Below are 18,647 nucleotides of genomic sequence, written 5' to 3' on the forward strand. Positions count from 1 at the left end.
TTAATGTCTTTGAGGTTAAGTTCTTTTAATAGGAAAAAGATTATCCCCCTCTAGGGAAACTGTCAGTTACATGGAATCCATCATTCTCTTATTCCTCATGTAGCACTATCAAGTACTCAGTGAGTATTACACAACTGATTAATTTTTTTTTTCTATACAGCTTGCAAGGAACACAGGAATAGCTGTCTAGATTACCTATGTTTCTAAAAAAGGGAGCTGTAATATTATCTATACCAAATCCTATTTTGTCCAACAATATTCAATTATAAAATTAGACGCTTATTTACCTAGAACAAAAGTAGAATTAAAATATACTAGAATTCTGTTCCATTTCAATGTGTGAGGCATCACACCAGACAATGAGAGCACTGAATGAGACAACAGGTTAGAAAGATGGTCAGTAAAAACAAAATTACAAATGTGATGAATTCAAGCAGGAAGGAAAGAATGCTACAAGACAAAGTAGCAAAGGAATTTAACCTCACCTAGGGGCTTATGGAAAGCCATGACGGAAGTCTATGTTAAGGCAACAGCCAGAAGGTAAAGAGGAGTGAACCAAACAGGATTGTTGTGAATGTCTGGCTTTGAGCAGAGGTGGGAGATACTGCTGCTCATTTGAGACAGAGGAAATGCAAGAAGGCATAGAGGGAACATGAAAAGATAAAGATTGGCACCCTGGAGGAACCATAGGAAGTTGAATATGGACAGGAACGTAGTAGAGAGTTGAAACAGAAGAGTACTGAATAAGGAAGGGACCAGATAAACTTAGAAGGATCCTAAGATGATGAAAGGCTACTAAGGGTTTGCAGCAGGCAGGAGGCAGGATCAGATATGTGTTTTGAAAAGATTACTCCAACTGCAAACTGAAAAATGGAAAGAGGGCAAGAATGAAACAGGGCCATTAGTATTATCAAATCCCATTAGTTTTCAAATGGTGGTCTGTTCTCAACAAATTGAATCCAAGAGTACATTAAAAGAATCACTCACCACAATCAAATTGGATTTATTCCTGAGCTGCAAGGATGGTTCGATATTCGCAAATCAATCGTGATACACCATATTGATAAAAGAAAGGATAAGAAGAACCACATGACCTTCTCAATAGATGGCAGCAAGCATCTGACAAAGGACAGCATCCATTCTTAATAAAAATCCTCAACAAAGCAGAGATACAGGGAACATATCTCAACATCATAAAGGCCATAAGTGAAAAACCCACAGCTAATATCATTCTCAATGGAGAAAAATTTTCTCTATGGTCAGGCACTTGACAGGGATATCCACTCTCACCATTGTTATTTAACATAGTACTGGAAGTATTAGCCTCAGCAATCAGATGACAAAAAGAAATAAAAGGCATCCAAACTGGCAAGGAAGAAATCAAACTTTTCACTATTTGCAGATAACATGATACTGTATGTAAAAACCTGAAAGACTCCACCTAAAAACTGCTAAAACTGATACACAAATTCAGTGAAGCTGCAGTATATAAAATAAACACACAGAAATCTGTGGCTTTTCTATACACCAATAATGAAGCAGCAGAAAGAGAAATCAAAGAATCGATCCCATTTACAACTGCACCCAAAACCACAAGACACTTAGGAATAAATTTAACCAAAGAGGTAAAAGATCTGTACGCTGAAAACTATAGAACACTTATGAAAGAAATGGCAGAAAACACAAAGAAACAGAAACACATCCCATGGTCATGGATTTGAAGTACAAGTATTGTTAAAATGTCTATACTACCCAAAGCAATCTATACATTTAATGCAATCCCTATCAAAATACCGCCACATTTTTCATAGAGCTAGAAAAATCCTGAAATTTGCATGGAACCACAAAAAGTCCAAAATAGCCAAACAATCTTGAAAAAGAAAATAAAAGCCAGAGGCATCATGATTCCAGACTTCAAGTTATATTACAAAGCTGTAGTGACCAAGACAGTGGGCATTGGCACCAAAACAGACATACAGATCAGTGGAACAGAACAGAAACCCAGAAATGGACCCACAACTATAGGGTCAACTAATCTTTCACAAGCAGGAAAGAATATACAATGGGAAAAAAAAGAAAAGACTATCTCTTCACCAAATGGTGCTGGACAGTGACATGCAAAAGGATGAAACTGGACCACTTTCTTATATCACACACAAAAATTAATTCAAAATGAATGAAAGGAGCACCTGGGTGCCTCAGTATAAGTTTAAGCATTCAATTTTGGCTCAGGTCATGATCTCATGGTTCATGAGTTCAAGGCCTGCATCAGGCTCTACACTGACAGCTCAGAGCTTGGAGCCTACTTCAGATTCTGTCTCCCTCTCTCTCTGCCCCTCCCCTGCTTGTGCGTTCTCTGTCTCTCTCTCAAAAATAAATAAACATTTTTTTTTTTTTTAATATTTTTATTTATTTCTAGGAGAGAGAGAGAGAGAGACAGCGTGAGCAGGGGAGGGTCAGAGAGAGAGGGAGACACAGACTCCGAAACAGGCTCCAGGCTCTGAGCTGGCAGTCAGCACAGAGCCCGACGCGGGGCTCGAACCCACGAACCACGAGATCGTGACCTAAGCGAAAGTCGGACGCTTAACCGACTAAGCCACCCGGGCGCCCCTAAATAAACCTTTTTTAAAAAACCATTGCCGAAATGAATAAAAGACCTCAACGTGAGACAAGAAACCATCAAAATCCTAGAGAAAACAGGCAGCAACCTCTCTGACGTCAGCTATAGCAAATTCGTACTAAATACATCCCCTCAGGTAAGGGAAACAAAACCAAAAATAAACTTCTAGGACTGCATTCATTAAGATAAAAAGCTTCTGCACAGCAAAGGAAACAACAAAACTAAGAGGCAACCGTTGGAATGGGAAAAGATATTTGCAAATGACATAACCAATAAAGGGTTAGTATCCAAAACCTATAACAAACTCATCAAACTCAATACCCAAAATACAAATAACCTATTTAAAAAATGTACAGAAGACATGAATAGACATTTTTCCAAAGACATACAGATGGCCAACAGACACAGGATGCTCAAAATCACATCATCAAGGAAATACAAATCAAAACTACAATAAGAGATCACCTTAACATCTGTCAGAATGTGTAAAATTAACAACCCAGGAAACAAGTGTTGGCAAGAATGCAGAAAAAGGAGAATTCTCTTACACTGTTGGTGGAAATGCAAACTGGTGCATCCACTCTGGAAAACAGTATGGAGGGTCCTTAAAAAGTTAAAAATAAACTGACTACCCTGCGACCCAGCAACTGCACTACCAGGTATTTACACAAAGAATACATAAATACTGATTCAAAGGCACACAGACACCCTGACATTAATAGCGGTGCTATCAACAATAGTCAAAGTATAGAAAGAGCCCAAATGTCCTTCAACGGATGACTAGATAAAGAAGATGTGGTATACATATAAAATGGACTATTACTCGGCCACAAAAAAGAATGAAACTTGTCATCTGCAACAATGTGGATGGCACTAGAATGTATTATGCTAAGTGAAATAAGTCCATCAGAGAGAGACAAATACCATATGATTTCACTCATATGTGGAATTTAAGAAATGAAACAGATGAATATGAGGGGAAAAAAGAGAAAGGCACATCATAAACAGACTCTTAACTACAGAGAACAAACTGACAGTTGCTGGAGGGGGAGTGAGCAAGGGGAAACGTTAAATGGGTGATGAGGATTAAGAAGGGCACTTGTGATGAGTACTGGGTGTTGTGTGTTACGTGATGAATCACAAAATTCTACTACTGAAACTAATATTATATTATATGTTAACTATCTGGAATTTAAATAAACTTAAAAAAGAAGAAAAAAATAGTGGTCCTAACTAGACTATGGCAACGGGTATGGAAGAAACTGGGTAAGTTTCAGAGATATCTGAGATGTAAAATCAACTGGACTAAGTTACTAACTGAATGTCAGGGATATGGGAGAAGGGAGCAACAAAGGATGAGTCCTTTCTTAATTACTGGTAAGAATAATTAATTAGCTGGGTGACAGATCTACTTGCAAAAAAGGAAGGGAGTATGTCAGATGACCAGGCTATCTGGAGGTAATGATGAGTCCCATTTCAAACACACGAAGCGTGAGTGTCTTCAAGACATCTTGGTGAGGGTATCCAGCAGACAGACATACAGGTAGAGAACTCAGGAGAAGAATCCTGGGAGTTGTCAAGATGAAAACACTCAACAAGAGACAAAAACGGTAGCTCCAGGGGTGGAAAGAGTGAAGTGGAGGGAGAAAAAAAAAGCAAAGTGCCAAGGAATGCCAACATTGAGGAGGAAGAAGCAAAGGAGGAAGATCTGGGAAAGGAGACCAAAAAAAAACACAAAACAAACAAACACAAAAACCCAGAATAGTAGAAGCAAAAACAGGCACTGCACAGCAAGAAAGAACAATGCCACAAACTGGAGAAAACATCCAAAACAACATCAAACACCACTGAGAGATCAAGCAAATGAAAATTCAAAATCAGACTCTAGGTTTGGCAAAAGAGATGGCATTAGTGACTTTAGCAAGAACAGTTCTGTTGGAGTGGTGCGAAAATGTAATTACAGTAAGGTAAGAGGGAGGTGGGAAGGAGACAATGAGTACAGACACCCTTTTTCCCAAGTCTGGCTATGAAGAGAGTGCAAGAGGTTGAAAGAGAGACGGGGTCAACAGAAGGTGGTTTGAGGATAGGAAGGATTTAAGATAATATAAATGCTGCAAAGAAGGAGCTAGTAGGTAGAAACTGAAAGTAAAAGAAAGAGAGAAGGCAGAGGTAGAGATAGGAGAATATCAGAAACCACCAGCTTCCTGAGAAGATCATAGATGGGATCCAGGGCAGAGAGAAAGCTAGGCCTTGACCTCTTCCATTAAAACAAGACAGAAGGAGAAGTCAGTAGAAGTCAGTATGTGTGAATGCAGATATGTTTAGGAGACTTGGTGACAGAAGGTTAAGAAAGCAGGAAGTGAGGTCACCTCTTCAGAGTGAAAAATAAGGTCAGGCCTCAGAGAACTAGTCTTAGAGGAGAATAGAGAAAGCTGACTAAGGAAACATAAAAGGACTGCTCTATAATGTTTACAGTCCACTCAGATTTATGACCATGGGTCTGATGGTGTGATTTCCTCTTATAACAAGTCACAAAATATGAATGCCTGTTAGTATATACATTTTCATATTAGATAATCTAAATGAAAAGCAACAGTTTAAATGAATATAACAGCAACAAGAGAAACTGGAAGACTGCCTAGTTTCCAACAAATTTCCTTCCTGATATTCCCTGCAAAATGTATAATTCTCTGACACAGATATGGGATGTAGGTTGAAAGGAGATTTATGCATAGGCAATAAACCAAAATGCAGAAATAAACAGGAATATGTTTAACATTAATATTCTTTTCCAATGGCAAAGACTCTGAATAAAAATTTAATTTATAAATTTGGTAGAAGTAGAATTTAAAATCTAGTTTCTAAGAAATAAGGAATGAACATTATAAAAAGAAAACTATAGGGATGCCTGGCTAGCTCAGTCCACGGAGCATGCAACTCTTGATCTCAAGGTTGTGAGTTCAAGGCCTACTTTGGGTATAGGAATTACTTAAAAATAAAATCTTAAAAAAAAAGTATATTCTCATTCACCTATCCTTACTACACATCCACTTGAACATGAGAGGACTTTTCAGGCCATGGTGACAATCCTGTTATATCACCTCACCTGAGTTTTGAAAATGTTTAGGAAAGAGGTATACTGGCCCTCAGGCTTTATATTTTTACCTCATTTCATCCAGAATCTTTAAAATATTATCATTATTATAAACCAACGCAACTAAAAATCCTCAAGCTTAATTTGCAACCAAGACACATATGAACTAAAACCATGCTGTCACTGCCATTCTCACCTATAATTCTAAGGCTAACCACTGCTGATGTTTTTGTATATTTTCTTATGTGTATTAACCAATATTTAAGTATGTATGTATTTAAAGAACAAAATCTAGATTATGCTACATGATTTTAAACTGTAGTTTTTGTTTAAAATGTATATATGTCTGTCACCCCCAACATTTTTCAAAAACATAATCATAATATATGAGTTTCTTTTGGGTGAAAAATTAGGGAAAACCCATTTAAAAAAATAATTACCAATTAGACCAAACAATTTTCTTTCTCCTACAGATATAACCAATACTTGCTGCTATTTTCAATTCAATTAGAAACTGCTGGAAAACAACTTACACTCTACTTTCACAGTAATCTTTTCATATTTAACAGATTCATATATAAAGAAGGAAAAACACTGTAGTCTTTACTTAGGATTTTTTTAACTACAGAATGCTGTCAAACATCATACTCGGATTTAAAAGTAAACAGACTGAAATTACATATTTTGCCACTTTGACCAACGAGACACATACACTCCTTTGTTTAGATACTATTAGAAAGCCGCCTGAAGTGAAAAGCTTTAATTAAAATAACAGAAACTAATTTGGAAACAAAACATAAGTGATATTCTAACCCACATTACAGAAGAAGTAAAAAAATAAATAAATAAATCTAACAAGTTAAATTCTTCTAAAAATAAACTGTGACCACATTTTGTTTTTAACTATGGAAGTTCTTCTAAAGGCAGAAAAGAAAACTGTTAAGATTTCCAAAGTTAAAGTGACTTAAATGTATATGTTCAGTTATGATAAGCTGAGTACTAGTAACAAAAAACTGCCTGCCTTCTCTGAAATTATCTTCAGTGAGAAAACCCAAAGAGAAATGTAAAATAAAATCCCAACATGAATGCAGGAGGTTTTCATCCACTGAATGACCACCATTTGCATGACCTATGCCAGGTGCTGGGGAGACACAGAGACAAATGAAACCGCTCCTGGATCCAAAAAAGCAAGCGAGTGGGCTTCTTAAGTGGCTTCCTCCACCAGTCTGCCTTCCCATAGCTAGAGCAGGCAAGAAGCAGTGCTACCTCTCACGCAGAGAAGAAACCAAGCAAAGGGTGAGCTTTATTAACGTGAAACAAGAAAATCCAACACCACAAATACATTTCCACTTTTCCAGATCCCCTATAACAATATTCTGTGTATCTGCAACAAAACTAAAATAATGACAACTGAGAACATCTTTACCATTTAGGGCCTGAATATTCAGTAAAAAGGCAGAGTATTATTATCTTTGAGTGACAGATGCATAAGTTTGGATTATACATGTGCATAGAGAAGGAAGAAAAGCAGGCTAAAATCAGAAGACACTTGATACTGTTTTTTTAGAACAGAGAGTGACACTAACTCAAACCTACAAGACTACATACAGTAATCTGTTATTAAGTAATATGCCTTATATAATACATATTAGCTTATCAACAGATGAAAACACACGTTATATGTTCACTGAGCTATTAAAAAAATTTGATAGTTACTTGGAGCCACTTAAATACAGAAGAATCAAAATTTGAATCTATTATTTTCAAAATAACTCCTATAGCACATAACTTATGATTCCATTATCACAAATTATATACATACATATTCATGAGAAAAAGAATGTCAAGAAGGTCCCACAGCTACATATCAACAGTGATTTTTTTTCCCTCTGGATAGTAGGATTAGAGGTAATTTTTTATTTCCTGCCTTTTGCTGATCTGTGTTTTCTAATTTTTTCTATAATAATCAAGTACTAATTGTATATAAAATGTTGGATAACAGCCTTCAGGTTCTTAGAGCTTTATTTACAAAAATGGACAAAGTTAGATATCCCATTTTCCACCATCAACATACTTACATAATATGGTTCTGCCTCCCGTTCAGTTATCTCATCCTGATACAGGGTGAAGCAAGTTGGAATTCGTCCAAACCAGACATCTCGAAGCACATCTTTGTCATCTGTCATTCTTCCAGTGGTTAAAGCAGTGCATATAGGCTAAATTCTTTTTTCACCCAAAGCCAAACTGAAAATAAAATGAAGAGCATTAGTCACATCCTTGTAAAGATAAATGAACCTGCTCTAAAACAAAGAAAGGTTCTAGAAAAAAATGAATTCCATAAAGACTTTTCACTTCAAAAAACTGTGTGATCAGCATTCTTTAAAATAAATGCAAGAATCAGTACAACAAATTCTAAATGCAGAGCTATTATTTATTTAAAGGGATCACAGAAGTGAGCAATTCAAAATTACGTATGCTAACTTATGCAACTAATGAACCACAGCCAAAGTGAAGCTATACTTGTATCATTCTCTCAAGCCCCAGGAGAGTCTATTGCTCATCTAAAGTGAAGTCTTCCCCTATCCTATGGTCTCTTCTAGTCCAACTCTAAACTATCATCCCCACAATTATCCTTGCCCTACCTAATGTATTCAACCTTTCCTACTCCATCCAGATAGTTCGCTCTTTCTGGGGGGAAAAAAAAAATCTCTCTCATCCTGGGAAAAAAAATGTTTGTATCAACCTATTCCTATTCTAAATTTCATCTTGTCCATGGTTTGATTCCACCAATATTTCCAGTCTTACTTAGTATACTTCTTTTTATAAACTCTCTAGCAAGGCTGGCAATTTAAATACCTTGTTCCCTAATATTCCCCCTGACAAATCTGTTCATCTCTCACCTGTTCAAATCTTACCCACTGTGCAAACCCAGCTCACAATCCTCTGCCCCAATGAGTAGTAAATGCTTCTACTCTGAACTTAAAATATCCCCTATACCACAAATATAGCACTAAGGCCACACAGTGAAATATTCTGGGTATGACAGAAGAACATGGCTTTTGACCTATGTAATATCCAAGTGTCTTCCAGCACTGATGTTCCACAACTAGGTAAGAACACAATATGCCATATGAGTAAAATCCAGAAATCAATACTGTTGGTACCTGATAATGAGATTCAATATCTTTGTACTCATATATTTATTTATATATATCCTATCTTTCGTACGTTCGCATATCCTTTGGAAACATTTAAAATAATCATTTTAGTTTAGCCAAATACCAATTACAACACTGAATTATTAAAGGAGCCTTTTCTCTCTTCTCTTGTCCACTGACCAATGCCAAGTATATCAAGACTGCTATAAATTTATTAGTCAAAGATAGAAAACCTCAAGTAGAGTTCTGAATTCTGTATCACTATACTTAAATGCACCTTGGAGGTCGAATGGATGCGACATTATCTACAGGTAAATAAACTAAAAGAGGTGAAAAACTCTGTCCAACATTACAAGAGCATTAAATAATAGTCACACCAGGATAAACATTACAAGACCACTAAGTAACAGTGAAACCAGGAGAACAACTCTGGTCACTGAGTTACTGAACTGGGTCTAGAGCTCTTTCCAACATGTTACAGTGTTTTAATTTTTATTGAAGTATATCCATAAAAGCCACCATTTTAAGCAAATGACACAAGCATTCACACTTCATATAATTCCACCCTGACAGGCTTCAAACTCAAACAATACACTGAATTTCTCTGCAGAAAATCCCCAAGTTTACAAATCACGTAAAATTAACTCAATGAAAACAGAAAAGATCGCACTACCTCCTGACTACATTAATACTTCATTCTTTTTGAATAAATTTATTGGTGACAGGAAATAATGAAATCTAAGTTATGGCAAATAAGTAAATCTAAAGTTGAATCTGTTGGGAGACGTTTCGGAACTCACAGGTTGAGAAAGAACTCCTTGTGAGGTTAAGGTAAGTGGCATGGATTCTTACCGTCAGACGGCGACCAATATCCACCCTCACCCAATCGTTTCTGCTTTAGTACCGACCCCCAAGTCACCTTGTTGATTGGTATTAGGAGTGACTCATTCTGGCCTTGATATGCTGATTGCACTTTGTGAAGGAACTTACTGTAGGAACCTCTTTTGTGGTTATGAGAGCAACACTGCATTCCTGAAAGACCTGTTTTTCTTAATACCTCCCAATCAAGCGATGAGCAGGCTTGTGACCCCTGCTCACAAGAACTAACTTTTTTTTTTTTTTTTTTTTTTGGACACAATTCTTTATTAGATCCCAGTCTCTTATATAATTTCATAAGGGGCCCATACGCCAAGATTAGATTAGGTTCAGTCACAGCATTGTCTTCTAGTTCCATCTGCTCTTCTTATTCTTTGCTCGCGGTTTTAAAGTTAATTCTCTGAACAGTCAGATTTTGATATTTCCAAAGCACAATCACCTGAAGTATGTCTACTTTGAGGTAGAGGTTAAGAGGATGAGTTGTGGAGTCCTACAGACCTGAAGTTCAAGCTCAGCTTTGCCATTTACCAGCCCAATGACCTTGGGCAATTTCTTAAGTCTTATACATAAAATAGAGATAATAACGCCAGCCATTAGGATTGTTATTGTGAGAGGCACTATTCACGGGAGTGAGTGATAGATTAAAAGACGCCGGTAGACCCAAGTAAAAAATACAGGTTCCGGGAATGTGGGCAAGCCACACAACTTACAATACAGAGACAGCTACACACCATGGGAGGCGCAGATGCACTCCCAATAGGGTGAGTTGGAGGTAGAGGGAACACAGCTTCTCTGGCCTTCAAGACCCTGAGAAATATGCCACTGCTAATAAACTGCCCAAATGAGGTGGAAAAAAACCATCAGGTTTTTTGACATGTTCCTTTTGATATTCTCATAAGGTTTCTTCTACCTTTCTGGACCGTCACAACTGTTACAGAATTCTGTTAAGTCTTTGTCTCTCTACTTGGTTCAGGTTTCTCATAACAACACAGTACATCCTGTGTAGGGACGTGAGGGTTCTGTGAGGGTGCATTGAACGTCAGTGTGTTGGTTGTACTATCCCTTCAGCNTTCCGCCCTTCTTCTCCCCCTTGGTCCTCCGTCAAGTTCCTCCTAATCCTCCTATACGTGCAAACATATGGTATTTGTCCTTCTCTGCCTGACTTATTTCGCTCAGCATAACACCCTCAAGGTCCATCCATGTTGCTACACATGGCCACAATGAAATCACAAGAACTAACTTTTGCCTTTACAATACTAATGCCACCTCTAGGCTGTTCCCCATCCTTTTTCATATCAATGTTCTAGAAAGTTTTTACTGATAAAAGGATTTATCATCAGAATGCCACTCCTGTGCCATTCCCCAAACACTAAATCATAAAATAAAGCTGAGTCTCAGACAGTGCGAGAAGCCTGGCTGGTGACCAGAAAGAATCTCGCGCCTCTTTCATCCCTCCCTCGCCAGCACCATCCATCCTTCAGGGACCCTGGACCTGACCGGAGCTAGACTCTGGCAGAATCTAATACAAAGGTGGTAAGCAGGGTAACCACCATGCATCCAATTAACCATTGGCTACAACGTAGATTCCTCTCTTGCTCAGGAAGAAAAAAAAAAAAATGAGGCAAAGAGCTACTTTCTTAAAAGATTTTAAGAACATTTAAATACAATGTTAAAGTTGAAAGTCACTATCAATATTGTCATACAGGATAATTTTTCTGCCTCAGAAAAATACATAAACAGTATAATTCAAAAGAAAACGAAAAATTAAAATGGGTACAGCCACCTAAGGAAAAGCTATTTCTACAAGTTCTTCCCTTTTTTCCAGCCACTATCGTCTCAAGAAAGAATAATAATCTGATTTGTCAGATTCCAAGATACCATTTGAGCCTTGTTTCTTAACAGGCAGGGGTCACCATAAATACAAATATGCATTTGGGTATGGCTTCCTCCTCTCCCCTCTACTCTGCCATTGACCATGCTGCTATTTCTTTCTATGGGATGTTCTGCTTTCTCCTTTCATGTGTCAGGAACAATAAAAATAGCAAATGTCTCCCTTTTCTCTTTGTTTCTGGGAGACTGCCCAACAATGATAGAAGTATGGACTTATCTTTAATTGGTTTGGTACCTAAAATTCCACTGCAGAATTTTGGTAAACTGGGCTGGATTAGAAGACTTTACCAAAGTTCAGAGGTAAAACTTTAAGTACATAACTGATGAAAGATAAATGAATAGCTTATTTCCCATATACCACTGTTTCTTACGTATATATTCCTTGCAGGACCTCAAGGGAAGAGCTAACTGAGCCAAGGGAGCTGAAGGCATAATGTGTTGGTCAATACAAATTTTCCAAACCACAGCAACTTCTAAATAGATTTATTGAAAACTTCAAACAAGGATACTAACTGCCTCAGAATACACAGGTCCAAATTTATAGAATCACAAAATGTTAGTCTTTCAATATTAATTAATAATCATCTACAATGAAGGTAGAACGGGAGGGAGACACAGAATCCAAAGCAGGTTCCAGCCTCTAAGCTGTCACCACAGAGCTTAATGCAGAATTTGAACTCATGAACTGCAAGATCATGACTTGAGCCAAAAACGGAAGCTTAACCGACTGAGCTGCTCAGGTGTCCCTCGATCATCCTTTTTAAAATAGAGGCAGAAAATCAAAATTTAACTCTTGAGAGGCATTACAATGTTAGTGTTCAAAATGTAGAATATGGAGCCAGATTGTCTGGATTCTAAATCTAGCTTTATCACTTACTCTGGGACCTCAAGTTAGTCAACTTCTCTGTATCTCAGTTTTTTCATCAGTAAAATGTGAATAACAGCACTTATCCCATAAAGTAGATATGAAAATTAATACATGTAAAGCACTTAGAATAATGCCTATAATTTGGTGCTATGAAGTGTCTATCATAATTTACAGAACAAGAGTGTGTCTCAAAATTGAACATTGCTATTAACATTCAATAGAGTGTCAATAAATATTTGATCATTTGAAATGCCCAACTTTGTGGCAGGTGCTGAGAGCATATGAGATGATGATGGTAGTGATAATAACAATTACAACAACCTTTTAAAACCTCAGGCATTGTCCAGAAGATATTATCTCCTAATTTACTAAACATACCACACACTTTCGTATCTTTTCCAAGGTTTTGCTCATGCTGGTGGTTCTTAACCCTGAAGTAATCTTCCCTACCTTGTCTTCTGACTTAAATATCCTTTAGGACCAAACTCAAAATAGCCTTTATGAATAACTCAGGTAAAACCTTTCTTTCCTCACTGTACTTTTACTTTTCCTCTACTACAACACTTATGGACTTATAAGTAAAGATTTTGGGAGTATCTGGGTGGCTCAGCTGGCTGAGCATCCAACTTCAGCTCAGGTCATGATCCTGCAGTCATGGGTTCAAGCTTCACACTGGGCAGAAGCGCAGAGCCTCCTTTGTATCTTATGTCCCCCTCTCTCTGCCCCTCCCCCACTTTCGCTCTCTCAAAAATAATTAAAACATTTAAAAAACTTTTATCTCTAACTTCTGATCTCGTATTCTTTCATTTATGTCATACTGGTTGCCAACATGCCTTCCAATTCCAAATGTCCATAGTTATAATTAGATGTTATTTTATGAAAGCTTTCATAATGAAGGAAGGTAGAAAGGAAGAAGGAAAATATTAATATGTCTTATAGTGTTCAGGGAAGAATTTTAAAAATATGGAACTTGAAGGATGGATAGAATATAGAAGAATGGGTAGAATATTCCAAAGGTAGAATACAAAATAAAGATAAATATTCCAAATAGGGTACCAACAGAGGCCGAAAATGTGCAAGAGCAATATGTGTACCAATATTTTAGGAAACTTTGAGTTGGGAAGAGTAGTAGATAATGAAAGAGCTGACATTGCAACATATTTTCATATCACCTGTGATCCTAGGCAAGTCACTTTACTACAATTTCCTTACCTATAAAATATACCAGGTTGTTCTAGGGGGAAAAAATCTATAAAGTGTTTGACATGGTACTGGACACATAGTAATTGCTGAGAAATAAAAGCAATTATTTCTTTAATGTCAAATCTGTAAATGTAAAATCATGAAGCACACCAAAGCGTAGACCATGGGTTCTCAATTTCATCCAACCTACAAAGCCTGGAAGGTTTGATATGGTGAAATAAAAACAATTACCCCGTAGTGCACAAAAGGAGATCCCACGTCCAAGAGAGAGTAGCCAGAAAGCAATTTCAGCACTAAGGCATATAATAATGAGTGCCTGGCCTAGACTCGTAGTAGTAGATAGATAAGAGACAGATATGAGGTCTTTCCAAGGAAGAATGAATAGAAGTTGATGAGAAACTGGCTGAGGGAACAAAGACAGGGAAGAGTTAAACGCGGACAGCAGGCAATACAGATTAATGGTTAAGGAGTTTTGAAATCAGACTGACATGGGTTTACACCCAGACTTCCACCTAAAAGCCATGTGTCCTAGCAAAACAAACCTGACATCTTTGAACCTCATATTTGTCAACTGAAGATAATTCTAATTTCACAGGGCTGTTGGGTGTTTAGCACCTGGTAACCACTCAGTAAATGGTGCATGTATTTAATACATGGTTTCTTCATGCTTCCACATCCTGTCTGTTTAAAATCCTTTCCTCTTCTTTTTGGCCAATTCTCAATCCTCTTTTAAGAGTCAGCTTACCATCAGCTTTTTAGAAAGCTTTCCACTAAGGAATCTCCAATTTAATTACCTCTACGATAGCATGTTATAACCAGGCACTGCAGTTATGTTTACCTTATCTGTCCCTTGCCCTTCCCCACACTGAACTGTGAGTTCACCAATAGCAGAAATGGAGTCATATTTACTTTGGATCTTCAATACTGGCATTAGTTAGCACATAGCAGATTCTGGAATTTTTATTAAATGATTGGAAAATATAGAAAATATATAAATTGAAAAGTTACACTAGCTACTTAAGAAATTTTTCCAGCTAAACTCTTCTCCCAATCAATACAATCACACTTTAAATTCAGAAAATTTCAGGGTTGCCTGGGTGCCTCGGTTGGGCATCCGACTTTGGATCTCTGCTCAGGTCATGACCTCGAGGTTCATGGGACTGAGCCCTGCATCAGCGTGGAACCTGCTTAGGATTTTCTCTCTCTTGCTCTCTCTCTCTCTCTGCCCCTCCCCCTCTTGCACACTGCATGCATACTTGCTCTGTGTGTCTCTCTCTCTCTTTCTCAAAATAAATAAACTTTAAATTCAGCAAATTTCATTATTTTACAAGAATATTTTCCCCTCTCACTACACTATCATCACCATGCATCTAATTAGAAGGCAATGTTTTGGAAGCATAGAAATCACAACCCATGATGCAGGCTACTAGAAGTAAGCTCTGGTAGACAGGGGCTACTTCCTGACTGCTGCAATCTCTGCAATTAATTCAAAGCCTGGAAAAAAGCAGGTGCCCAGCCAACAGCACAACATGATAAAAGCATAATGCACGATTAATCTCTTTCACGCCACAAACCAAGAAAGGCTAACCTATTACCTGAAGCTATTCTGCTGACAAAATCCCCAACTACCTAGAAATTACTTAAAATATCAAATAACTATTAGTAAATTTGAAAACATCTAAAAGTAATCTATGCTGGCTGGTCTCCTTTTAAATTCATGAACACTAACCTCAAAAGTAGGCCCTGAGTACTGGCCAGTGTTCCTACATTTCCCTACTCCATTAATCCTCCCACGTCCTAGATCACCATTTCATAGCCTCTCTCCGCTAACTTTCATATCTCCTTCCTCACTCTCTCGCAGCTAATGAACTGGCTTTGTATTTCCTTCTATCCTGTTACTGTTCCACTATCAGTGGTTATCAACCGGTTTTAATTAACAGCCCAATCCTATGGGGGAATAGTTCCTAACTCTCTCCAATTCTTCCAAATGTTGAAGTGCACCAGGACTCATTCCTTGAACTACACCTTTGGAGATCACTCACGGCTTTAAACATCATTTCTACATTAACAATTCCCACATTTATATCTTCAACCCGGACTTCTCTTCTGAACTCTAGTTTTATATATATTACACAATTTTGACATTTCATTTGAAAATTTAGCATGTCCAAACAGAAAATGATTTCAGACCTTCTTCCTTATCTCCCTGTTACTCTGTGGTCTTCCCCAAATCACTAAGTGGTAACTATTCTTTAGTTGCTAAGGCCATAAATCTTGGACTCATCCTTGGCCCTTCTTCATTCCTGATTGCTCTAGCTTACACACAAGTCCATAATCTGGTTATTTCTCACCATCTGCACTATTATCACACTGATTCAAGTCACCTTGACCTTTCACCTGGATAAATGGCCTACTTCTGCCCTTTCTGCAAACAGACAACATAGCAAACAAAAAGATCCTTCTAAACACAAGTCAGATCAGTCTACTCCTTTACTCAAACCCTATCATCTCATTCAAAGTAAAAACTAAAGTTCTTACAAAGTCCTACAAGGTGGTATATGACCTGGACCCATTCTGATCTGGTTATCTACTCCTCCCCGTTTTTGCTCACTCAGTTCCAGCCAAACTAGCAGATAAGTTCCTGCCTCAGGGACTTTGTAGTGGGTCTAATGCCTCATTCCACTACATCCACATGAAACCCTTCTTTATCACTTTTAGGTCTCTGCTCAAATATCATCTTTTCTAAAGCCACCACTGCAATTTCCTATGCAGGCCATCAACAGTCCTTGTTCCCCTTATTTTTTCTCTCTACCACTTTTCACCACCTGACATATTTTTAAATTAATTTTTATATTAATGCCTTCCCTTCACATGCTCAAAGTGAACTTCATGATGGCACGAGTTTTTATTGTTTTATTCACTGTTTATTGTTTTATTTACTTTTTGTTCAGTGCCTGGCACATAACAGGCACTCAGTATTTGTTAAATTAATAAAGAAAACCTACACTTGAGGTATGGACATTATTCTAAAGAGTCAGAGCCAGATAGTACCATTCTGCTCATTCCCTCTCCCCGCCCCCCCCCCATTTTAACCAGCATACCTTTGGTGTGTTTTTTTTTTTTTAATGTTTTAATGTTTTATTATTTTTGAGAGAGAGAGAGAGAGAGAGCGGGATCAGGGGAGGGTCAGAGAGAGACAGAAATACAGAATCTGAAGACAGGCTCCAGGCTCCGAGCTGGCTGTCAGCACAGAGACCGATGCGGGGTTCGAACCCACGAACCGTGAGATCATGACCTGAGCCGAAGTCGGACGCTTAACCGACTGAGCCACCGATGCGCCCCTAACCAGCATACCTTTGAAGATCACAGCACATGCTCAAATCTAGCATAAAACTCTAAAATTCCCCTCAACTACTACCCTCAGTCAAATATCTTTACTTTCAAATTAGAAATTTAACCAACAAGGGGCGCCTGGGTGGCTTAGTCGGTTAAGCGTCCGACTTTCGCTTGGGTCATGATCTCGCGGTTCGTGGGTTCGAGCCCCGCATCGGGCTCTGTGCTGACTGCCAGCTCAGAGCCTGGAGCCTGTTTCAGAGTCTGTGATTCCCTCTCTCTCTGACCCTCCCCTGCTCATGCTGTCTCTATCTCTCTCCTAGAAATAAATAAAACATTAAAAAAAAAAAAAAAAGAAATTTAACCAACAAATCCATCTATGCAAATCACAAACAGTTAAGTTCAAATCCAAGTACTCAGTCCAAAAGACTCCTTGAGATTCATCAAGTGGATTCTGGACAGCCTTGGAAGTTCAGTGATGTCTGACAGTCTCTAAGTTCCGACTGTTGCTTAAGACATGCTGTGCTCACCAGAAAAAAACCAGAACCAACCCTGTTTCCCTACGTTCCTCAAGTTTCAGGTATGATTTCAAAATAATCCAAAGTATAAAGAATGTGAAAGTTCTTTGCCAAGAGAAAATGACTTCGTTAGTACTAAATATACTATTATTAAAATGAGACTTAATGAATGCCGTCGAGAAGATAAACTGGAGAAAACACACACCAAATTAGGACAGAACCAAAGTGCCTGTGAAATAATTATGATTTAAATAACTGTTCTACGAAAAATGCACGTCTTGAACTAAATAAACTCTAGAGGCTGGGACAAGACCTTAGGCTTCCTACTTTAGTAAGGAACTGACAGATTCCCGGAGAGAGATCACACAGGCTACACCCTCCGGCCTGCCCAAGGTCCCCGGAGGGGGCGGCATCTGGCCATCCCCACCTACCCCGGAGGAACCACCTTAACCAGCCACCGCCGCCCGGGGGAGCGCTCCTCTCGCCCGCTACTCGCCCCTCCTTCTTACCACACCTACCTGGCACCTCCCCAACCTTTCTCCTCCGGGCATTTCCCCACCCTAGGAAGACGGAAACAGGCACGCACAAACGCACACTCACACTCACCAGAAACGCCAGCTCCTTCTCCCGCTTCCTGCACCGAAGAAGACGCTCGGATCCCGCGGTCTGGCAGGGCGGCGGCGCAGGAGGCTTGATACACTGTCCCGCAGAGGCGCGGGAGCCTGGAGTCCCGAGAGCCCGCGCAGCCGCAGAAAGCAGCGGCGCGGAGGTCGGAGCCGAGCCATGCTGCACTTCCGCCCTCCGATACCTTGCCAATACAACCCGCAGCGCCGCGGGGCCTTGGAAGCCCACAGCAAGTCCAGTCACCCTCGGCGCCCAGAGATGACGTCACGGAACCCACGTGGCCTGCGCTCCACCCTCCGCGTTCCGCCCAATCCCGGGAGGAGGCCAGAGCTGCGCTAGCGCATGCGCAGGCGGAGCGGGGCGTGTGGATAGGGAGTCAAACGCCTGGCAAGTTTACGGTCAGCATCGTATTAGGGGCGTCTCACGCCTTTCCCCTAGTTAGTGGTGTTTCGAGAGACTTATG

The 18,647-nt window shown here is 39.0% G+C and overlaps 1 protein-coding gene across 2 annotated transcripts in view; it reads right to left on the reverse strand.

The window, feature by feature from the left end:
• The window catches only part of ATG5 (autophagy related 5), a 133,674-nt gene extending 115,247 nt beyond the window's left edge, over nucleotides 1-18,427 (reverse strand). The window contains exons 1-2 of one of the 2 annotated variants that reach the window (XM_039237442.1): nucleotides 18,167-18,427; nucleotides 7,793-7,958 (exon numbers count right to left, since the gene is read on the reverse strand). In XM_039237442.1, the coding sequence (XP_039093373.1) occupies nucleotides 7,793-7,900 (108 nt within the window). In that variant the 5' untranslated portion in view covers nucleotides 7,901-7,958; nucleotides 18,167-18,427. Of the gene's footprint in view, nucleotides 1-7,792; nucleotides 7,959-18,166 lie in introns of those variants that run through there. The other variant, XM_039237443.1, reaches the window with a different exon arrangement.
• Between the last annotated feature and the right edge of the window lie 220 nt (nucleotides 18,428-18,647).

The sequence above is a fragment of the Hyaena hyaena genome, unplaced genomic scaffold (genome assembly GCF_003009895.1).
Source record: "Hyaena hyaena isolate Hyena2069 unplaced genomic scaffold, ASM300989v1 scaffold_123, whole genome shotgun sequence".
NCBI lineage: Eukaryota > Metazoa > Chordata > Mammalia > Carnivora > Hyaenidae > Hyaena > Hyaena hyaena.